Genomic DNA, 24,809 nt, shown 5'->3' with positions numbered 1-24,809 from the left:
CCGCAGCGGGAGAGGCCACAACGGTGAGAGGCCCGCGTACCGCAAAAAAAAAAAAAAAAAAAAAAAAAAAAAAAAAAAAAGACAAATATCATATCATATGGTATCGCTTGTAAGTGGAATCTTAAAAAAGGGTATAAACGAACTTAGTTACAAAACAGAAGTAGAGTCACAGATGTAGAAAATAAACTTATGGTTACCAAAGGGGAAAGGTGGGTGGAGGGATAAATTGGGAGACTGGGAGTGACATATACACACTATTATATATAAAGTAGGTAACTAATAAGGACCTGCTGTATAGCACAGGGAACTCTACTCGATACTCTGTAATGGCCTATATGGGAAAAGAATCTAAAAAACAGTGGATATAGCTATATGTATAACAGATTCACTTTGCTGTACACCTGAAACTAACACTACATTGTAGATGAACTCTACCCCAATACAAATTTAAAATAAAATAAAAATTTTAAAAAACGTACTGCATTTAACATTATTTAAGTCCAGAAGTAGTACTCGGTCGACATCACTGTATTTCACAATGCTACTTCACTTACTTGTTGCTTGATTCTGGGGTTCCATCTAATGTAGTAATTCACCCAAAGTTCCAAGTGACGCATACTGGCAACTGGATATAAAACTCGATTGATTTCTTTAGTGTAGAAGGGATTTTTGAATTTGTCTTTATTACTGTTTATCAGCGACCATAAAGAAACAGTTCTTTCTGTAACTTTCTAGAGGAAAGAGAAAGTGGAAAGCCTAAGTAAAAACGCACCCCGGTACACAAACCATTTTGCAGGCTGCGGCGATACAGCTGAGCATCAACTTGAATCACACACGTACATCATCCCCGTAACAGCTCAAAAGGCCTTTTGCGCCTGGGAGTGCAGAGCACCACTTCCCAATATTTGCAGAGATGATGGCTTGAGAGCCACTGTTTCTGCCTGAAGAGAGAGCGGAAGGATGCTCTGACATTAAATGCAGCTCACTGACCTAAGAAGACTATTCCTGGCTAGGGAAAACATTTATGAACAGATGGGCAGTACGCTCTTTTGAATTCGGCAGCAAGAAAAATTGTCGTAAGATCTCGCTGACTTTTTCCATTTTTGTGTTTGTTAGAACTACGAAATCTCAACCTGTGGCTACCTGACGGTAGGCATCTAGACAAAGCGTTATGTTAATCAAACATCCAGATGTTTCATGCATCATGCCGGCATCCGGATATCTGAAACACGTGGATAACTGACTTCACTGAATCTTCAATTTTCAGTCTGGTGTCCATCATCTCATACAGATATTCACATCTTCACTGTTTTTTAATTATAGAGTTTTACCCATTTTGATCATAAGCAGAGGAAAATCAAAAGTTGAGAAAGCAAAATACAAATATTAAAATTACTGAAGGCAGAACTGGAAACTCTTCCTAGTAATGACGTCAAGAAGAAAGGACCAGTAAGCTAAAACTGGAAGCTGAAAAGAACAGCTTGAAATAAGTGACTGGAGAAATTTTTTGAACATACACATTTCGTGAATGTGAATGGTAATAATAGCAGCATAATTTTGCCTTCCTTGGGATCCACCTAAAACTTCGTTTGTCCCTTTCTGATGCCACAGTCTACACTGCCTTGTGTTTATTTGCATGCTTGTTTTTATTTTTATACATACACACAGTTGATGTAAAGTCAAACAGCTTGACAAGGTTTGTTATGAAAAAAGTAGTCTCTCACCTTTCTCCCCCAAGCAACTGTGTTTGATTTTTAAAATTGATTTGGTTGTTTGGTACTTACCTCCGCACCTGTGAGAAACACCCTGTTCTTGCTGCTTGTTGACTATAAAGTTACAGGCATTAACTCCTGACACCGCCACAGCGAGAACGGCTCCTCCCCATCCTGCTGCGCTCACACCTTCTACCCTGCCTCAGACCCCCAGTTTACAGCGTCGCTTTGGTTAGATCCATGTTTAGGGTTTAGATTGCTATGACTCAGCAAATGCTATTCCCAGGTAAGTCATGTCTTTTCTACTCTGATTTCTTTTCCTGTACAATTTTTGGTTTTGTTTTCCTTTAATTTAACAGCTGTCTATTCTGCTTGCTTACTTCTCTTGGCATCTATCACTCATTCAACCCCAAACTCTTCCTCCAATGTCTTTGAAACTCTGATCAGGACACTCAGCACATCTGGAGTCCCCAGGTGCACCCTGGGAGGAAGGAGCTGCCCCGGCTGCCCCCACGCCATGCACCCAGCTCTCATTCAAGAAGTCTCTTCCGTTTCGCCCTCAGAGGCTTCCCTCTGGCCTCTCTGTGCTGGAGCTCCTGGCTTCCTGAACTCCGTGCAGTCTTCTTTCTTGATGCCACGTGTGTCTGAGGATATGTTTGGTCTACTTCACATCTGGTTGACAGTTGGGTGGCGAGAGGATTCTAGGTTGAAACCATTTGCCTTTAAAATTCGGAAGGCAATGCTCCGCTGACTTCTACTTTCCAATATTGCTGCTGAAGAACTCAAAGTCTTCCTTATTTCTGTTTCTTGGCAAATAACCCACTCTTCTTCTCTTTGGAAGCCTGAAGGGTCTTTCCTTTCTCCCTGGTGTTCTGAGACTTCACAAAGATGTGCTTTACTGTGGGTCTCTTCTTGTCCACTGTGCCCGGGCACTTGGCAGGCCTTTCAATGTGGAAACTCATACAACTCAATTCTGGGAAATATTCTCACATTATTCTGGTGATTTCCTGCTCTTCTTTCCCTATTTTCTCTTTCTAGAACTCCTATGATTTGGATATTGGACTCCAGAACTGATCTTCTAGTTTTCTTTTCTCCATTTCCTACCTGTCTCTATGCCCTACTTTTTGGGAGACTTCAACCTAATCTTACAACTCTTCTGGCTGAATTTTCAACTTCTATTGATAGCACATTTTTTAAAATTAATTAATTTATTTTTGGCTGCATTGGGTCTGCGTCGCTGCACGCAGGCTTCCTCTAGTTGCGGCGAGTGGGGGCTACTCTTTGTTGTGGCGCACCAGCTTCTCGTTGCGGTGGCTTCTCTTGTTGCGGAGCGTGGGCTCTAGGCACGTGGGCTTCGGTAGTTGTGGCGCGTGGGCTTAGTTGCTCCGCGGCACGTGGGATCTTCCCGGACCAGGGCTCCAACCCGTGTCCCCTGCATTGGCGGGCGGACTCTCAACCACTGCGCCACCAGGGAAGTCCCTGATAGCACGTTTTTAATTTCAAGTTTTCTTACCTCTAAATGTTCTTTCTAAGTAAAATCCCGTTATTATTTCATGGTACCAACATTCTCCTATCTTTCTTGGGATATTAGCTGATAGCTTCCTGTCTAGGTTTCTTCCCACCCTACATGGTAACTATTTTCTCCAAGCTGTTTTATTTCCCTCCTGCTTGTTGCTATTATGTAAGCTCTGAAGTCATGAGGCTTGTCAACTTGAGCTTCACCATGGCGAACCCTAGCTGTCGGTAATCTTTAGGTCCTTCTTCTTGGGCTAGTCAGTTTCTCTAGAGATGGTTCCTTCTTTTTTTTTTTTTTTTTTTCCCCAATTGAAGTGTAGTTCACGTACCATAAAATTCACCATTTTAAAGTCTACAATTCACTGGCATTTAGTACTCTCCCAATGTTGTCCAACTGCCACCTCTATGAAGTTCTAAGACATTTTCATCATCCCCAAAGGAAACCCTGTACACATTAAAAAGTCACTCCCCATTCTCCCCTCCCTCCAGCCCCTGTCAACCACAAATCTGCTTTCTGTCGCTATGGACTTGTTTTTCTGGACGTTTCATATAAATGAAATCATACAATATGTGCCTTTTGTGTCTGGCTCCTTTCACTTAGCATGTTTTCAAGGTTCATCCATTTGTGGCATGGGTCAGAACGCCATCCCTTTTGATGGCTGAATAATATTCCATTGAATGGACAGACCACAGTTAGTTCATCTATTCATCAGCTGATGGACAGTGGGGTTGTTGATGTCTTTTAGCTATTCTGAGGGCTGCCATGAACATCTGTGTCTAAGTTTTTGTTTCAATCCCTGTTTTCATTCCTCTTGGGTACATACCACTAGCAACATCCAAGGGTTCCATTTCCTCCCCATCCTTGCCAACAGGCTCTCACCTGAAAGATAAGGACCTGCCGCCAGAATGCTGGGAGTGAGCAGGGGACATGGGCTGGGTCTCTCACAGACCAGCTCTTTCCATTCACCTCATCCCCTGAGGACACTCAGGTCCCCAGCCCAGATACCTGCTCTCACGCTCTCTCGAGAAGAAACCTCTGTCCTTAACTCCAGAGACAAGTGGAGGTGATCTGGGGAAGCTGCCTGCTCATTCTAAACAGACCCTCAGGTTATCTTTTTTGTTTTTTCCCTTCAGGTTATCTTACCCTTCCCTCTTTTGCCCCACACGCGGGTGCACCTTTGCCCCAGAACCCGAGTCATATGGGGTTGCTGCGATGCAAAGTGGCCTGGTTCTTGGCTTCCCCACTGCTGGTTTGCGAGTCACTTTTCTCAAGTAAAGTTATTTCCCACTTATCCACTAAGTTTCCAGCTTCCAAGTTTGTTGCTGTGTCTCCTTCCTTATTTCCCCCTGTCCTTGTGGGTTTATGCCTTTAAAAAAAAATGTCCCTTACTGACATTTGTACGGCATTTTGCGGGGGTGACCTCGCATGCCTTTAACAGCCATTCCTACTCCAATAGCCAAGATATGGAAGCAACCTAACTGTCCATCAACAGATGACTGGATAAAGAAGATGGGCTAGGGGCTTCCCTGATGGCGCAGTGGTTAAGAATCCGCCTGCCAATGCAGGGGACACGGGTTCGAGCCCTGGCCCGGTAAGATCCCACGTGCCGCGCAGCAACTAAGCCCATGCGCCACAACTACTGAAGCCCTTGTGCCTAGAGCCCATGCTCCGCAACAAGAGAAGCCACCGCAACGAGAAGCCCGCACACCGCAATGAAGAGCAGCCCCCGCTCGCCACAACTAGAGAAAAGCCCGCGTGCAGCAACAAAGACCCAACGCGGCCAAAAATAAAATAAAGTAAAAATAAATTTTAAAAAAAGAAGAAGAAGAAGATGCGCTATGTATATACAATGGACTATTACTCAGCCATTAAGGAATGAAATAATGCCATCTGCAGCAACACGGATGGACCTGGAGGGTATTATGCCAAGTGAAGTAAGTCAGACAGAGAACGACAAATACTGTATGTGTCCACTTATATGAAGAATCTATAAAACAAAAGTGAGCAAATGTAACAAAACAGAAACAGACTCACCAATATAGAGAACGAACTAGTGGTTACTAGCGGGAGCGGGAAGGTGGGAGGGGCAAGATAGGGGTGGGGGATTAAGACGTACAAACTATTAGGTATAAAATAAATAAGCTATAAGGATATGTAGCACAGGGAAATATAGCTGTTATTTTGTAATAACTTTAAATGGAGTATAATCTATAAAACTATTGAATCACTGTGTTGTACACCTGAAACTTATACAATATTGTAAATCATCTATACCTCAACAAAAAAGTCATTCCTACTCCCTGAAGGCAAAGTCAATGTCTTACCCCTGAAATAAACACCACACACTCAGTAACCCCCGGTTGAAGTGAAAACGCCCAAGCCTGGGGTACAGGATAAGAAACTTTGCATTAACCACAAACCAAGCTATCAAAGTCTTTGTTATTTCACAGCAGACCAAACACATTTTGGCGAGTCTTTAACTACAAAGATGTTAAAGATGTTAAACACGCACCTGTTTCTCTCGAGCGGATTCACAGTTGTATAAGAAAGTACCAAAACGGCAACTATACAGATGATCCAAAATTATAATCAAAAACCGTTCATTGAATTCAAAAGCTGTAGGGAACTAGACAAAAAAAAAAAAAAAAAAAAAAAACACAAGCAAACAATGCATGAAAACTTGGGGCTGATCTCGCATAGAGCTGAGAAGAGGTGCATAAATGTTCCAGGAGGACAGCTGAGGCTGTGGTCTGCGGCGTGCTACAGCTCACCTGTTGGTGCTTTGCACAGGGCTGAAGAGCTTCACTGAGCGTCAAGTGAAGGAATAAAGAGGGAAAAAGGGAAAATAAGCCCGTTTTCTGGGCTCTCCTGAGCATATCGGACACACAGGATGGTTTAAGTATTTATGGTAGTCTAAGGTAGCAGACACACCTATGCACAAATGCCGGTGTAGGATGAACTGGAAAAGACGACTTGCTATTATTGTCAATTACGCTGCTCCTCCACTAGCAGAGAGAGTACAGTTAAATATTAAAATTTTAAAACTTTATTATGAAAAATCCCAGTCAATATAAATAGTAGTGAGAATCAAAAAAGTGAACCCCGTGTACCCATCACCCGGCTTCAACAATCATTTTGCACATGGCCAAACTTGCTGCATCTCTATCTCTACCCTGTGTTACTCTGAGGCAAATCCCAGCTACTATATCAAAATATTTAAACATTAAGTCAGGTGTATTTTCGTCCTAATATCTCTTACCTGTTTTGACATCTGCCATACACAATCAATAAACTGGAGAAAAATAGGAGATCGGTCAGCGTCGGCGTGGTTTTTATCGCCATGACCTATTCTCTGAAAGGAAGTGATGATTTGTTTTAATCTCTGGGTACAAAACTGAGGACGCATATAACTCACAAAATGTGGCAATCACAACTCAGCAGTCGGCATTCCAAACGCCAAGCTTCTCAGAGAGTGAAGAGTATTTTTCTTCCCATGGCAATACAGAAAATAACGTATGGTTTCAAAATAATGGAAATTAAGTATATAAACTTCTATAATATATCAATACAAACTGAGAAAGCATCATGATGCTATGTGAACATGACAACTATTTTATCCGATTGGAATTCTGTACAAGTCGTGGGCAGCTGCAGGTAGAGTTAAGTTACCAGTTGCTAAGGGACCAATCCCAAAGTTTCAAGTCTTGAAACCATGTCCAAAAAGGTGTGATTATTATAATTAAAAGTTCTTTAAAAAAAGGTTCTTTCTCAAAAACAAGACAAAAACCTCACCATTTATTCATTTACTAAACAATGACTCTTTCTACTTGACGATGCTGTTCACACTACTTGTGAAATTTAGATGAAGGCTACAAGGCTACACAGCAGTGCTTCTGAAACTGTCTATGGATTCTCTTCATGAGAACCATGTGGGGAACTTGTTCAAAATGCTTATTCAAAGGGTGTCTGGAAACAAGACACTCTTTTAATAGGAAATTTAATTTTAATAGGTTCTTTAGGAAAATAGGAAACAGGGATTTTAACAGGTTCTTTTGGTTTTCCAAGTGTCTATCAGAGAATAGTAAAAGCCTCAACAAAAAGTCTAGCATTTCTACAAAATATTTGGCTCTAATAGTTATAATATTAGTTGAGAAAGGAGTATCTTCCTTCTTTTGCACAATTTCAATTTAAACACTTTTTGTATTACTTTCAAGCGAAACTGTAAATAGCGCAGATGGACAAACATGTCTCCTAAAAAGACTGGCTAAACCCAAGGCGTCACACATTTTCAAACCTGCAGAGTGTTTTTTATTACACTCCTCAGATTTTCTTTTTAAAAGGAAATCACTGGTTTCACAAATAGTTTTTTTAATCCCAGATGGTGGTGATCAGACATTTAAAAAACTAGCTTTATTGTTTACTTACAGATGCAAATTTATGTCCAAAACTGATCCATTCTTTTTGGACCAATATTTCAAAGCCCTCAATGCTCCGGTAGTAACTGTCCAACATCAGCATGGCCAGGGACGTCAGCTGCGCAGTCCTGTCCCACCCGTCGCTGCAGTGCACCACCACCGAGCTCTTCCCTGAAGAAACCCTGTCCGCGACCTGGATGGCTCCCGTCAAAACGAGCTGCCAAAGAAAAACATGCGAGTCAGTAGCTAGCTGGAAGGGACTGCTTAAATTTGAACTTATAGCTTTTAGCCCTAGTTAAAGTTCGTTTTAAAATACTATTAACGTCTAGAACGGGAAGAGTTCTGAAAACGGAAGGCCAGAAGCTGCAGGGTCTGTTGCTTTTCCTCTACAGAAACTGCCTTCGAATGCAAGTAGGTATTAAAAAACAAGACAAACACACGAAAAGCCAAACTGCATTTCAAGCTTTGTTTCACATGTGATTGTACGAGTTCACTAGGGCTGTCATAACAAAGTCACACAGACTGGGTGGCTTAAACGACAGAAACGTATTATCTCCCAGTTCTGGAGGCTGGAAGTCCAAGATCAAGGTGTGGGCAGGGTCATGCTCCCTCTGAAGGCTCTAGGGAAGGACCTGTTCCAGGCCTATCTCAAAGCTTCTGGTAGTTGCTTGCCTTCTGGCAGCATAACGCCAATCTTCAGATGGTATTTTCCCTGAGCGTGTATCTGTGCCCCAACTTCCCCTTTTCACAAGGACACCAGCCTTATCGAATGAAGGGCCCACCCTACTCCAGTCAGACCTCATCTTAACCAATCACATCTGCAGTGACCCTATTTGCAAATAAGGTCACACCCTAAGGTACCGGGGGTCAGGACGTCAACATATAAACTTGGGGAGGACACAATGCAACCAGTAACAGTGATCACATTAGAAAAATCACTGGCCCAAGAGGTCCAGTCTAGACCTTAAAGGCATGATACAATGGAAATCACCTTCTGGCCTTTAAATTGACAAGATATGAACTCTTATGTGGCTCATAAATAGCAGAATCCTTACCTAAAGATAAACTGACAGCCTCTAGTAGAAATTTGAGACCTAGCAGTGACTAAATGTATGCATACAAAGAGCTACTGCTCTGATGTCATTTTTTGATGACTTAAGTATTTACAGAAGTATACTTGACAAACAGTAGAATTCGCCTGTAAGTGTACACTTCGATAAGGTTTAATAAATTTATACAGTTTTGCGACCATCACCACCATCCAGTGGCAGAGCAGTTCTATTACCCAAAATAGTTCTGGGTGCCGACCTCTTCCTGCCCTCAGCCCCAGACAACCACTGATTTGCTTTCTGTCTCTACAGTTTTGCCTTTACTAGAAATTTCATAGAAATGGAATTCTACATTAGGTGGTCTTTTATGTCTGGCTTCTTTCACTCAGCATAATGTTTTCGAGGTTCATCCATGCTGTAGCCTGTACTGGTTAGGCTCCATGACCACAGGCCTGGGTTTGAAACCTCATTCCATTTTTAACATGTCTCACCTTGAGCCAATCACATAACTGTGGCTCTTTTCTTGCTCAAGTGAGGAGTGAATGGTACCCCCAACCAGTATATTCACCTTTTCAGACCTGTGTGGTTATTCCCTTTAAAAAATTAAACCCACCTACACAGTGGTCAAGAATCCACCTGCCAATGCAGGGGACACGGGTTCGAGCCCTGGTCCGGGAAGATCCCACATGCCGCGGAGCAACTAAGCCCGTGCGCCATAACTACTGAGCCTGCGCTGTAGAGCCCACCAGCCACAACTACTGAGCCCACGTGACACAACCACCGAAGCCCACATGCCTGGAGCCCGTGCACCGCAACAAGAGAAGCCACCGCAATGAGAAGCCCGCGCACCGCAACGAAGAGCAGCCCCCCGCTCGCCACAACTAGAGAAAGCCCGCGTGCAGCCACAAAGACCCAATGCAGCCAAAAAATAAATTAACGATAATAAAAAAATTTAAACCCACCTAAACTGTTTCTTTTTGTTTTGTCTATAAAAGCCCTTGAAGAGCCATTCTCAAAATCTACAGAAAAGTTATAAAGGTACTACAGAAGGTTCCCATATACTCGACCCAATTTCCCCTGTTATTGCCATCTTAGAATAGTATGGTACATCTGTCACAACTATGAACCAATATAGATATATTATTAAACTATTAATAAACTTAATTTTAATAAACTTAATTTTAAGGCCATGCTTCATTCAGATTTCCTTAGTTTTTACCTAATGTTCTCTTATTCTAGTCCAGAATCCTACCCAGGATACCATATTACATTTAGTTGTCACAATTAGATTTCTTGCAATTCATTTTTGAGGATGATAAATTATGGAAAAAAAACAAAAGTTCGAGAGACTAACTAAAATTATAACTCCTATCAAGTTGGAAAATAAATTTTGACTAGAAAACACTCTATCTTAATAATTCACCTATTTAAGGTTGGCTTTTTGTTTTTGTTTATAGAACTAAATGGTGGCTTCTAAAATTGTTAGTTCCCTCACATAACTTCAAGTACTTTTTTAAAAAAATTATTATTTATTTTATCAATTTATTTTTGGCCGCGTCGGGTCTTTGTTGCTGCGCACAGGCTTTCTCTAGTTGCGGCGAGCGGGGGCTACTCTTCGTTGCGGTGCGTGGGCTTCTCATTGCGGTGGCTTCTCTTGTTGTGGAGCATGGGCTCTAGGCGTGCAGGCTTCAGGAGTTGTGGCACAAGGGCTCAGTAGTTGTGGCTCACGGGCTCTAGGGCGCAGGCTCAGTAGTTGTGGCGCACGGGCTTAGCTGCTCCACGGCATGTGGGATCTTCCCGGACCAGGGATCGAACCCGTGTCCCCTGCATTGGCAGGCAGATTCGTAACCACTGTGCCACCAGGGAAGTCCCAACTTCGAGTACTTTTGAAAGAATGGAGGTTTTTGATGCCTCTATCAAGATGAAGGATTGAATATAATAAAAACACAAAACTCATTCTTTAAACAAAGTCAATTTGAGGTTAAGTTTCAATAAAAACAATTGCTCTAGGTTCTTGAGGGTCATACCCAGTAACGGTTCAATAATAAATTATCTACTCCTAAATAAACCTGGGTGAAAGGCTCAACTACTTGCTATTGACAAGTTGGAAAGTGACATCTCTACAAACTCCAAAAAGTATTCTGGAGATAATATTGTGAAATCTTTAATTTAGGTAAGCAAATTGTAAAGAAACACAAGATTGTCAAAAGTAGAGCCATAGACAACAAATGTTTTCCCTCTCACTGTTCAGTTTTTTTTTTTTTTAATTTAAGGAATCAAAAAAATTTCCTGATCCACTAAACCATCACTTCCTTTTTTATATACGTGTATCTTTTATCAAAAAAATATACTTGCCTTGATATGTTCCAACCAGTGAGTAGATTCTAAACTGGACAACCAGTGAGATTCTTCCACATTAGGATAAACAATGTCTTTGACTTTTTTCAAAGATTCCCGCATGACATGAATGTTATGAATGTCTAAGAAGAAAAGTTCGGCGTTATGATATGCATCGTCACTCTCATATCCTCCTCCGGTTGCCTAAGAAACAATAAGATCCACAGAACAGTAAGTTGGGTTTTCTATTTCTTCAGTAACTTACACAAATATTTCAAAGGTTTTTGGTCCTCCAAATCTCAACCTAAAAACTTGCAACTTAGATACAATAATTGATGCGACCTGACTTCCTATATGACACTAGGCCTCAACAACATTAGTCACACTTTGAGCTAGGGGAAAAGATGGCGAGCTGGCAATTTCCTGAGGATCTGTATTTGCGAGAAAAAATCATTTTCAAAATGTTCTATAATTACTAGCTCTTCTTCCGGATCTGGAAAGGCAAGAGCGGGTTCTGAATGGTCATTGTCTTCCATCGGATTTTAACAGTACTCTTCAGGGGCAGGCTCCCATGGGACTGGATGGGCTAGAGGAAAACGACAGGCTTTGGAGACAGACAGACCCAGGTCGAGAGCTCAGTTTCAGCCCCTCTTTGCTGTGTGATCTGGGGCAAGGCACTTAACCTCTCTGTGCCTCAACGTTGTCTCCTGTAGAACGGGGGATAATACTACTTAGGTCTCATAAGAGTAAAAGGAGCCAGGCTCTATAACAGCTAACACCAGCCACCATTTAATGAGCCCCTCTGACATCCCAGATACTGTGATTCTTGCTTTACATAATTTTATCTAACTCTTACAGCAATGCTGCAAGACAGGTATTACTATCTCCATTTTGAAAATGAGAAGAGATGCTATTTAACTACCCCCAGAGTCAGAGGTAAGCAGCAGAATTTAAGTCATCTGACTTCACAGCCTGAACCTTTTCTAGTGCCCCATGACTGTCTGTGTGCTATGCAAACACCAGGGACAGCGCTGCACGTGGTGGGCCCACGAGGGACAAAAGGTTTCAAGCAGGGACGAGATGGCTACCACCTGCCGCGGCGCCTACCAGCATCCACCCACTAGGGTGGGCGTCACTTCCCTTTCACAGGGTCGTGAAGATGCCCGTTTTCCAGGAAGACAAAAAGAAACGCTCCGGCTTTGTTTAGGAACCTGGCTGCATTCTGCTTAATGCTTTAAAATGCCATGGAACATGTGGCCTCTGGCCTTTTTTCTTTTTCATGTGGTACGCGGGCCTCTCACTGTTGTGGCCTCTCCCGTTGCGGAGCACAGACTCCGGACGCGCAGGCTCAGCGGCCGTGGCTCACGGGCCCAGCCGCTCCGCGGCCTGTGGGATCCTCCCGGACCGGGGCGCGAACCCGGTTCCCCTGCATTGGCAGGCGGACTCTCAACCACTGCGCCACCAGGGAAGCCCTGGCCTCTGGCCTTTTAAGAAAAAGTTAAATTATTCAGGGACCTGCGAAGAAAGCAAGCTGAAATGGAAGGATGCTAATTAACATCATAAAAACATATGACTATGTAAACTCACCAGTAAAGGTAAGTAAACAGTCAAAGCCAAGTTGTACTATCTTGGCGGTGCCCGCAGGGAACGGACAGACAAGCGACATGCCTGCTACTGCCATGGAATACCTCTTCTCTTTTCATTTACAATAGAAGGAATATAAACTTGTAGCTCGGGACAGAAGGGCCAACACATCCTATGGTTTTTTTCCAGGGTTAGTCACAGAGAAGGTTTCCTGCAGTAGAAGTAAGGCTACCACTTGAACTTCAAACCTGGAGACCTACGTACAAGCCAGAGGCCTTGATCTCCACAGACTCTAGGTAGGAAATTGTATTTTATTTAGACAGAAATGCGTTTTTAAAGCTTGCTACAAATGGCATCAGTAGTAAGTAGACAATAAACGTTCACTTTGCTGTTTTTAAATAGTTATCAGCTAATGAATCCATACGCAAATGGGTCATATTCCCCTCTCCTTGGTTACCCCTACCTCAGGGAATAACACCTTGCAGCTGCCATCAGAGGTCACAACAGAGGTGCACCTATCCCCCTGGCAGTCACTGTTGTGAACTGGATCTGCAAGCCTCTCACACGAGGAGGACACACGTTACCCTCCCACGGACACGTGACCTGTTTCTCTGTACATGTGGTTTGTAAGCAGTTAGTGATTTTCAAAGACATTCCTAACTCTGGAGTTTCTTTCATAGATCACTGAAGATGATAGGAGGAAAAAGTAATAATTCATTGCCAAAGTTTCTGCCAAAAACAGACATTAACACAGTCCCACTTTAATTCATCACAGGCTGCTGGATCTTATTTGCTTCTAGGTTTCCTCTGTTTGTTTTTTTGTTTAATTTAAAATGGTGCAATGTTGCTTGTTACATATGGGGTTGTAAATTTCTAAATATCCCCAAGGGCAGAACAATTAGGTCCAAAGAGGAGAGAATTCAGAAGGGTAAAAATCAATCAGTCAAGCAAAGACTGAGGAGTTCCCAAAAGTTCAAATTCCACATCTCTGATTAGTTTGGAAGTTTTCTTTTCAGTTCTCTTCAACAAAAAAGAACAACCCATTTACCTAGCACAACCACGTACACAGCCTGTTGCTATGGATACAGAGGATTAGGAAGACACAGCCAGGGGAGGAGGGGAACCTGAGCGTGTTTTTTTAGAGAATGATGCACAGATCTTTCAAGCCTAGGTTTTTTTCCTTAATTTTTTCCTTCCCTTCATTCCTAAATGCACTAGAAACACAGGCATATTTCCTGAGTGTTAAAAAGACATTCGAGAATTCTACTGCTACAACAATGAGCTTTAGAGTTAATACAATAAAGTTATTCATTTTATATATTTTAACATATTCTTTCTAAATACCCCACTTTAATGTTATATGATATCTGTTTCAGGCTAAATGTATACATGGAAATACTTCATTTTATACATGTAGTCAACTCTGGATTATACCTGAAGGATAGCAGGAACAGAAATATAAAGGTAAGGATAATACAACAAGATATTCATATTTAGACTTAATTTCCTAAATGTTGTCTTATATTTCCTAACCTATTTATCGATTTCACTACCTGATTGCTTTACAAATAATGTCAATATCATTTTTGTTATGTAAAACAAAACCAACTGCAGTAACAAATACCGGGTCCAAAAGTAAATGTGTAAGGTGCACAGTCTGTGTGCAAATAATTATGGGTGGAGCCCCCCCCCCACACGCCTGTGTAGACAGACATCACAGGGTCCATTTAGGAAGCTACTGAATCTATCTGAGCTGCTTGAGGACTCGTTTTGCTTTCAGGTTCTTGTCTTGTGCTCTGAATAATTGAAGATGCCAGATAAATGACCTTGGGATAAGCAAAATATTCAAGATGATGAAATTTAAGCCTACATCTGACAAGAAGCCATACATCTGAAAGGCAGAATGGGGCAGGCCCACTGTGCATACTTAGAAGTGACAGCTGGCAAAATGCGAGAAGGAAAGGAAAAGGAACAGAAAACAAAAAGGGTGAAACTGAATGTCAAAGGTATTTCTGAATCTTGGGCCCTGTAGTGCAGGGGCAAACAGCCTTCCACCTTGAGCATCTGCTGAGGAGTCCTGCAGGCAACACTGCCTTGTCATTCAACTTTAGGGGCAGTCCGCGTACTCTACTTAAGAAGGCCAAGAAGACCCTTGAGACAGATTTCTTTGAAAATATTACCATTATGTGTGTAACTGTCAGATTCACATACATGGATCTACTCATTTCTTGGATTGTCTCATATAAATGAGAACACACATTTCTGAGTATAGTGAGGAGAATGTTTAGATAAAGCTACAAATTTAGGATTTTACCAATTACAGCTTCCCACAGTCCTCACAGGTGCCTCACTAGGGTGTACACTGAGAATGACTGTCAAGAGCCTCAAGGGCTTCAAAGAGATTCTAACTCTTTCCCAAGTTCACTACAGCTCTAGACTTCTAGTTTACCTACAGCTTATTTTCATTTGGTTTTCATGTATTCAACTTTTAAGATATGTTTTGTGATTAAAACTATTTTCTACCTTCAGTGAACTCGTGTTCCTCTATAAGCGAAGTTTACTTTAAACCCACATGTTGACACGCCATGGCAACAACAACCTTCACGTAAAACACCGCACACTGTACGTAAGGCAAGTTTCTACCATGCCATTAAATATACTTACCTTGTTGGCCACCGCATTTACATTGGGTCTGGCATCATAGATTGTGAGCTTGTTAATTTGTCTATTCGTCTCCCTGATGACGTCGAGGTATTTCTCATCGTCTTTATTTCGTTTACCACTCACGCCAACAAGAGGCTGACTGCAACGCACGATGACCGTCTTGTTTTCTGGATGAATCCACGACAGCACCTACGGTTGGTTCAGAGATTTTAAGCTATCGAGAAAGAACCAAATGTCAAAACAATCAAAACTATAAAAAAAAAAAAAAAAAAAAGAAAGCACTAACAATCATGATGAAGTGAATCTCATTTTGCTGAAACGGGATGTCTTTTCTTAATTCTCACCACATCTAAAAACATTAAATGCTTACCTCAAAATGGTTACATCACTGAAAGGAAACGGAAAGCTTCAGATATTTTATTTCCGTCCTGTAGCTTGCACTGGATTTGTCATCACCCAGAAACAGCTTTAGCAAAAGGTGAGAGAGGTGAAGAAAGCCACCCCTGGTACCTCACACCTGCAGGTCATTTCCCCAACAGTCTCAACTCTAGAATCTAACACGGGGGCTTGAAAACCCAAAGGACGCAAACAGGATCTCAGGACAGCCAAAGAGCTGCCAGAGTCTCCACAATGAAGCTTGGACACCCGCCCCCCGGGAGAGCTCTGGGCCTTTACTCGGCATCAACCTTCTCCAGTTTTACACGCAAGCCCAGCGCCCCTGCTACCTGGTCTCTCAGTTCATAGCACCTGAGAAACAAGACCTGTAAAAGGAAGCTAAAAATGTAATACAGCAAAAGCTACAGAACTGTCCGCTTTCAATGAATGAATGGTTTCACAGATGAATTCTATCTCAATAAAGCTGTTAGAAGAGAAAAACAAAATAAACAGAAGCTGGAAGGTAAGCGTGGTGGCTGAGTTCACAGCCTCCTTCATCAAATGCGGAGCCACGTGATAGCACGACGCTGCTGGGAGGATGAATGCGGAACGCATGTACCCAGCACAGGGTACAGAAACCCACGAAAAGCAGGCACAAGAACCCCAGAAGCACAAGTGTTCGAGCTCACTTAACACAAGGCCAAGTACGCTGTCGTCTTTGAAGTCACCTCCCCACTACGGCAAATGATGAGCACTGATGTTCATAAAAATCACTGTGTATAATCATGACAACACGTCAGTGAGAAAAGATTATATGATAATACGAATGAATACCCATTCAACTGAGTCTCTGTGCCTGCCAGGGCCCAGTCAAAACACCACCGTGGCCCCCACCTAAGACTCCAAAGGCTCAGGACTGGGAGGCCTGGGCACAAGCGCTGGCCTCCCTCAACCTACATCTTCTAATCTACAACGTGGAGGTGAGACCTGCCCTGCCCACCTCCTATGGCTTTGCCTCCAAGAGGGAAAAGATGTGAGATCGCTTTTAAGTATCTACGTATTTTTAATTTTTTTCAGGTTTATTGACATATACTTGACCTATAACACTATGTAAATTTAAGGTCTACAACATGTTGATCTGATACAAGATCACTCTTTTTAAAAAATTTTATTTATTTATTTATTTATTTATTTTTGGCTGCGTCGGGTCTTCGTTGCTGCGCGCGGGCTTTCTCTAGTTGCGGCGAGCGGGGGCTGCTCTTCGTTGCGGTGCGCGGGCTTCTCACTGTGGTGGTTTCTCTTGTTGCGGAGCGCGGGCTCTGGGCATGTGGGCTTCAGCAGTTGAGGCGTGCGGGCTTCAGTAGTTGCGGCGCATGGGCTTAGTTGCTCCGCAGCACGTGGGATCATCCCGGACGAGGGATCAAACCCGTGTCCCCTGCATCGGCAGGCGGATTCTCAACCACTGCGCCACCAGGGAAGCCCCCACTCTTTTTTGGGGGGGCCGCGCTGGGCAGCTTGTGGGATCTTAGTTCCCCAACACAGGGCTGGAACCTGGGCCCTCGGCAGTGAAAGCGTGGAGTCATAACCACTTGACCACCAGGGAATTCCCAATATGAGATCACTTTTAAAAGAGCAAATCACTGCACATACAAGACAGTTAGTATTTGATAAAGACCCTCATCAAGTTTTAAATTTAAATCAGGTCATCGGCAAGAAACTGCCCTGTTCCCCCCGTGCCCTCCATTCTTCTGCCCTCTTCTCTCTGCTTGGGAGATTTAAGGCTGGAATCACCAGGCCATGTTAAGAAATGCTATTCTTACTAGTTGCTTCACCTCTTACCTGCTTTTTCTTTTGGGATCTCAACTACCTTTAAAAAAGGATGCTTGCCACAGAGCTGACCAGGTACAAGTAATGCAAATTTCACAACATCAACTACCGTGAGTGCTTTTAAAGCATATGCTACTATATTAGGCTATTCTTCTTGAAGTTAATATGTAGAAGCCATAAATAATTAAGGATGTACACAAATATTTAGCCACCAGAAGATGTTAATCACAGCACTGTTTATAATAGGAACAGAAAACTGATTGACAGTTTTCTGTCAGTCTACACGGTACATCTACACACCGGCACATGAACAGAGAGTCATCGGTGTAGAAAAAGCAGATTGAGCAATAAACCACAGAATAATGTCCTTTTTTTCACATAAAAATATGTATGCATAGAAGGAAGTCTGGAAGCACATAACTGTGCTTCTCACTAGGTGGCAGTCTCCTTTAGCCTTACCAGTATTTTTATAAATGTCTAAAATAAATATGTATTACTTATATGTTAAAGAATTCGATAACATTAAGATCAACCTGTTTGAGAACAAAGGAGTATGTATCCATTAATAGGAACACTAATGCATGTGGATTATTTTGTTATTCAGTGATATTTTATAATACTCTGCATCTTATTTATGGACAACATAACAAGACTGCTTTCTCATCAATGCTCTTTGTATCTTTATATGTTTTTTTTTTAAAAAAAGAACTTAAGGGCTTCCCTGGTGGCGCACGGGTTGCGAGTCCGCCTGCCGATGCAGGGGAACCGGGTCCGCGCCCCGGTCCGGGAGGATCCCACAGGCCGCGGAGCGGCTGGGCCCGTGAGCCACGGCCGCTGGGCCTGCGCGTCCGGAGCCTGTGCTCCGCGACGGGAGAGGCCGCAGCAGAGGGAGGCCCGCGTACCGCAAAAAAAAATAAAAATAAATAAAAATAAAAGAACTTAATATCAAATATTAATGATTTCATATCAAAAGCAAATACATTTCCTGGGTTATAGTCAAGAGTCAGGTTGTTAGAAGGTATATCAGAAAGAGTACATTATCTATCATTAGATATTATTAAGCATGGTAATCTATAAAGATAGAGAGGTGATGGAGAGCTTAGCCTTAGTTTTTTTTAGGAAAAATAAATGCAAATTGGTGGCCATCACAAAGTAAGAAGGACCAATAAAATGGCTAAGTGAAAAGATAAGCATTCTATTTGCTCTACAGTGGGCTCCCATTCACTCAGAACAGGGGGAACAACTGGATCAACATGGCAGCCTGAGCACAGTGGACTGGGTTCAGTTGTTTCATTTCCTCTCCTACCCCCAATCCCGTGAAATTCACACACACACACACACACGCGCGCACGCACACGCAGTAGATGCTCAATAAATACTAATTGAATGAAGGAGTGAACAAAATCATTTCACACTATCCTAGCCCAGTTCTCCTGTGGGTGAGGCATGGATTAGCAAGACAGCTAGCCAGGGCAGGGGTGGAGCACAAGAGGAGCGAAATGGTAATTCTAGCAAAATGAGCTAAAGAACATACTTTCAAGTATAAAATATATCATGAAGATATGAACGGACACTCGTGCTTAGCGAAGCAAGTGCATTAAAAAAGTTACAATTCATGTTATGTTGACAGCATAACAGAAGTTTCACACAAATGTCCTTTTAGGGACAAAAATGTCTAGACTTGGAAGTTAAAGGCAACGTGACATTAAATCTTAATTTTTCAACCCTTGTTTTTCAAAATCAAACCAAAACAAAATAAGACAATGTACTTATTATGACATGCCCTGGAAATTAACAGAGGGGAAAAATTCTCTAAATTTTTAGCCAACAAGATTTATGGACACAGAGTAGACAGGGTGACTCGTACATAAATACTTAAGAACCAAAGACTAATTTATGAACTAGGTCCAGTGATACCATAAATATAGTTTGGGATAGTCTGCACCTGACCCCAGGTTGCTAATGGTACGAAGGCAGCTTACAAACGTGATGAGGATAGACGAATCCTAATAAAGGTGGTACGTAAAAGCCTATACTCATAGGCTCCATAACATAGGCTAGTGCATGGTTTCCAGCATAACTCAACCGACATTACCCAGAGCCTAACGCCTGTCAGTTATTGTGCTACAAAGACACAAGCTACAGAGACCTTGTCCTTCCTTCTTCCTTTCCACCTGGGGTTACCTGTACCCTCTCCTGTATAAAAATTACTTGAGTTCATTCTCTGTCCTTGATCGCGAGCTCCTGGAAGGCAGGTGACGTCTTACTTCTTTCCCCATCTGGCCTGCTGCTTTGCACTCAGAGGACCCTTGATAATTATTTGTGTGACTGAAATTCCAAAAGAGTGTTTCTCTGAATTACTTGACTACTGTTCTCATGGAAGAAAAGGCACTCCTTACAGAAAACATTAATTGCAGTACTCACTGGAATTCGATTTCGGGATCTAAAAGTTGCAACTCTCCTGAGGTCATCATCTGAGGCACGATATGGAACCACCAAGAGAGCCGGGTAAGTGTCGCACAGTTCATAGCACTTATTAATAAAGGTGATTCTCCAATGGTGATTGGGCAAGCCCTGCAGGAAAAAGGAAGTCTAGGTCAGCACTCATGATTTCGTCTCTGCATCTGGCCTTGGATGGGTCTCCTTTCTTCCTTTGAGCAGAGTGTGCACGTGCCTCTCACAGCAGGGTAGTAACAGTGTACTGACTTATAGTAAGGGAGCCAGATCGATAATCCACACAATGTAAGGATACTAGACAAAACACTGGCGGGTTCCAGAATTCTAAACTATCGTTGGTAAATACAAATCCTCTTGAACTTGAGATCTTCCTTGATTCTGTGTCAAACGTTTCTCTACTACTTGTACAATAAAGAGAAACCCAGTTCCTCCCCGACCCGGGCAAACCGCCCCACGCCCGAAAGAGAAGTACACTGTGTAATCTTCATCTGTGTCTGATTGAGGGTAAAAAAGAAATCAGGCAAATTCCACTCCCCACTCAAAACAGAGGGAATGCTTCAACCTGCTCCAAAGTAGAAAGAGGCTAAGCTTACGAAGAAATTCACAGAAGGGAAGGAAGAAAAACCCCTCTGGGGAGGCTCATTTCGCCACCTCCTAAGAGTTTCTTCGATCAAGTGGTTTGGGATGGGTGATCGCTCTATGGGCTGGGTGAGAAATACGCTCATCTGCATTCTAAGCAGACTTCTAGTGTGACACGGAAGACACCTCCCATCCTATCGCCTACCCACAAAATTGCAGCTACTGTGGACAAGGTCCAGAGGTGGTGGAATAACTCTCTCCCCACGCTCACAAACACACAAGTACACGCACAAAAGTGAGCCATGTGGGTGCTTTTGCTCTGAGGACGCAAACTGTGCCTCGTCTTTAGGTCTGGCCCTATAGAGCTCGGACCAGACAGATGAGTCTGATGTCGAGTCCAGTCAGAGAGTTACAAGTCCCATCAGAAAGGTATAAGAAAAAAAGATGGAATAGAACGGCATTCTAGAACTAAATACCTTCAAGAGTTCATATATGTATGCAAGCTTAAAAACAGGAACTGTTTTGTTTGAAGCTAGAAGCCCTAAAAAGTAAGTCTTAACACTGTCAATAACACTCAAAAACTAAGGTGCAGGGCTTCCCTGGTGGCGCAGTGGTCGAGAGTCCGCCTGCCGATGCGGGGGACGCGGGTTCGTGCCCCGGTCCGGGAGGATCCCGCGTGCCGCGGAGCGGCTGGGCCCGTGAGCCGTGGCCGCTGAGCCTGCGCGTCCGGGGCCTGTGCTCCGCAAAGGGAGAGGCCACAGCGGTGAGAGGCCCGCGTGCCGCAAAAAAAAAAACAACAAAAAAAAAACTAAGGTGCGAATATTTTAATACGTAACGCTACAGAGGTCTCCAAAACATGCAAGATGTTTGAATGGTCCCTCTTCTGCCTCCACAACCGACCTAGAAGAGAGGTTATTAAAATGAGAGGTGCACACAGCCTTCGAAAACTCAACCAACTAAAGCTGATTTCTGGAAGCAACAGGACATACTACCGCATACATGTGCTCTAGAGATAAATTCCCACACCCACATCCCTGAGCATCGAATCTTCTTATGAACAGAGGCAAACCACTGATCAAGACTCAACGGGTCACCACAGAGCACTGAATAGAGTTCCCTGTGCTATAGCTGATTTACTTTGCTGTACGGCAGAAATTAACACAACATTGTAAAATAACTATACTCCAATAAAACTTAATTTAAAAAAAAAGACTAAACCGGGAAGTCAACCCAGGTGCCCGGTAGTGGAAGTGGTGGCTGGAAGGTTCTTCTCAAGTCTAGGGTTCTGCGATTTTACTTTACATTCACTGGGCTTGATTTGATTCTCAAACGTCATTCAACAAAACTTCCCAATTACTTTATGAGCTTTGTAGAATGAGAATTATGAAAAACCTCATCACAAAACTCCTAACTGTCCTATGATTTGGTTACAGCAGAGGTCAAAGTGTAGCTCTTGTTCCATAACAGGCGTGGAAATCTTCTTTAAAATGCAGAGAGACCTTTGCCCCGAACAGCAACAATACACGAAGCCTCCCGCTTTATTATTGCAAATAAACATGCATGTGGGTGAAGTTTACTAAGAGAGCGGTAAAGGCAATTCTCATACACATTCATCAAAGCATTCTTGGAAAAGTCATTACAGGAAAACAGTTCTAGTTCATTTGAATCTTTAAACTGAAATGAATATAACAGAAATCTAACTGCCAGTAATAGTTAAGCTCCCCAATACATACATACATCATGACATCAACTCCTGAGTAGTAAGGTACAGAAGTCTGGCTCTTCTAGACTCTGAGTATTTGATTCATTTCATGGACAACACAGAACGGACATTCTTTGCGTAGCAGAAGGAAAGAGAACTTAACCATGCAGCCTTCAGTGCAGCTTGAACATGGCCCTGGGATGAGCCTGTAGGTTCCACACTACTAGAATGAGCCATATTATACCACTGCCAGGAAAAATTGATTTAGCAAAGGTGTTACCGATACTCAAATAGCATGACTGATGGCATATCATCACCAGGCAGGTTTGAGATTCCCCACATCTACAGTATCTACTGACGTACCTGCCTTCTGTATTCTTCAACTGGATTATAAACCATCCATCCATCCACGTCAAACTTTTCTTCATTTAAAAATGCAAACATTGGCTAGAAAAGGCAAAAAAAAAAAAAAAAAAAAAAGAAAGAAAGAATTTCAAGTTCAGTGTAAAGGAACTAATACTCTATTAATACTACCTCCTTTGATTTTTTTTTTTTTTTTTTACCAGATTTGCCTACCATGAAATCACAACCCCAACTGAGACTTTTAAGCAAGAAATAACAGTGAAGGGCTTCCCCGGTGGCGCAGTGGTTGAGAGTCCGCCTGCCGACGCAGGGGACGCGGGTTCGCGCCCGGGTCCGGGAGGATCCCACGTGCCGCGGAGCGGCTGGGCCCGTGAGCCGTGGCCGCCGAGCCCGCGCGTCCGGAGCCTGCGCTCCGCGACGGGAGAGGCCACGGCGGTGAGAGGCCCGCGTACCGCAAAAACAAAAACAAACAGTGAAAAATTTAGACTAGACTTACACTACCTTCTATCTTGATTAACAACTGTATACTTTTGAGACCGTAATTTTCTATGGCTACAAACATGTCTTTTGGTGTTTTTTTTTAATGCTGTTGCACAAAACTCAGATTTCCAGACCCCAAAATGCCTATTAGTTTTAAGCAGTATTAGCAATCGACGGGTAAAAGACACTAAAATATAAAAGAAAAAGAAAATTCAGCAATGATTATTAAATAGTGCAACTGTCTCAAAAGGGACCGGTGGTGTGTTAATCTATTAAGAAAGTGACAGAACGTTAAGAAAATTCTTAATTAACTGTTCTCTGTGAATTCGGAATCAATGCCCTGATCTCTGAAACAACAGGCCTCAGGCCTCTCACCTCTTCTCCATGCTCTCTCAAGGTGAGACCGATGAATTTCACGGCTTTGAATACCATCCATACCCTGGCGACTCCTAAATATCTAAATATCCATCGCCCTCCAGCCCCACTCCTCCCAGTCTCCCCATTTCAGCAGGTGACAGCGCCATCCTTCACACTGACTGAACCCCAAACCTTGGCATTCTCCTCATCACCTCACTGCTACCACCCTGGTGTAAGGCTCTGCCATCTCCACTTGGATTATAATAACACCTCCTAACTGGTCCTCTGCTTTCATCTGTACCTCTGAAGTCAGAGTAATTGTGTCACAACCTAAGTCAGGTCAAATCCTTCCCTTCACTTTGCGTAAAAGTGGAAGTACTTGCCACCTGGCTGTGTCCCCCGCCACGTCTCTGCCCTTCCTCTTGCTCAATCCACTCCAGCCACGCCTTCGGTGCCGCTCCCGGAAAGCAACGAGCGCGCGCCAATCTCGGGGCCTTTGCACCTGCTGCTCCACTTGTCTGGAATCCTTTGCCCTCGTGGTTTCCTCCCTTACTTCTTTCACATCTCTGCTCAGATGTAACCTGAATCAGTGAGCCTTTCTCTGACGCATGTTCCCCCACAACAGGACCACCCATTCTCCTTCCCATTTTACTTCCATCGCTTAGGACCATCTGACCTACACTGACTTATTTGTTACCGTTGGACCCCTACCGTCCTCCCTCCTAGAACATGGGCTCCACGAAGGCAGACACTTGCTTTTTGGATCCCCGGTAACCGGAACGGTGTCTGGCCTGTGTAGGTGGAATACATATTTGTTGACCGAATGAGGACGGGAAGCCTTATACAGCCCCTGCTCAAGCGCTTTCTCTGGAGGCACTTTTCCTCTAAGTATCTTCCTTCCACCCATTTTCCTGTCATCAGCCTGTGGCCTCCAATGCTAGTGTTCCCCTGACCCCAACGTTACAGAGAATTTCTGGTAGAGCATCAGTGAGCGGCGACGGTTTTCTGTACTTAAGTGGAAAGAGGTTTAAGGTGAAACCTGATCAAGATCATGCTCTCCGGACTGTCTTCTTGAACCTTCCAAAGCATGTGGCACCCTCAGCAGGTCTCAACTCTGGCAGCACTAGGCCCAGTCAATCCTCAGAGACAGAGGGACTTCTGGTGCAAAGAGCACTAAAATGTACAGCACGCGGAATCTACAGAACATGTCCAAGCATCCTCCTGGTGACATCTGAGCACGGGATACTGCCCTGGTCAGTACCTGGCCCGGGCAAATACTCAATACCGCTGAACCTTGTGCTGGTGACATACTTGTAGATGACGTAAGGCTGTACTGTCACTCACTTTAGAAGAAAACCTAGACTCTGCTCTCTTGAAATAAGTTCCTGATCT

The 24,809-nt window shown here is 43.2% G+C and overlaps 1 protein-coding gene across 8 annotated transcripts in view; it reads right to left on the bottom strand.

The window, feature by feature from the left end:
- The window catches only part of MTM1 (myotubularin 1), a 102,438-nt gene that overhangs the window by 9,798 nt on the left and 67,831 nt on the right, over positions 1-24,809 (bottom strand). For 6 of the 8 annotated variants that reach the window (XM_028482440.1, XM_028482441.1, XM_055081689.1 and 3 more), the window contains 8 exons: positions 22,581-22,664; positions 19,904-20,053; positions 15,278-15,466; positions 11,048-11,233; positions 7,654-7,860; positions 6,488-6,580; positions 5,741-5,854; positions 555-731 (listed from right to left, as the gene is read on the bottom strand). In XM_028482440.1, the coding sequence (XP_028338241.1) occupies positions 555-731; positions 5,741-5,854; positions 6,488-6,580; positions 7,654-7,860; positions 11,048-11,233; positions 15,278-15,466; positions 19,904-20,053; positions 22,581-22,664 (1,200 nt within the window). Of the gene's footprint in view, positions 1-554; positions 732-5,740; positions 5,855-5,879; positions 6,034-6,487; positions 6,581-7,653; positions 7,861-11,047; positions 11,234-15,277; positions 15,467-19,903; positions 20,054-22,580; positions 22,665-24,809 lie in introns of those variants that run through there. The other 2 variants (XM_028482443.1, XM_028482444.2) reach the window with 2 other exon arrangements.

Source organism: Physeter macrocephalus, chromosome 21, assembly GCF_002837175.3.
Source record: "Physeter macrocephalus isolate SW-GA chromosome 21, ASM283717v5, whole genome shotgun sequence".
In the NCBI taxonomy this organism is placed as follows: Eukaryota; Metazoa; Chordata; class Mammalia; order Artiodactyla; family Physeteridae; genus Physeter; species Physeter macrocephalus.
Note: the sequence above shows the minus strand (reverse complement) of the source record. Positions and strands in the feature narration are given on the sequence as shown.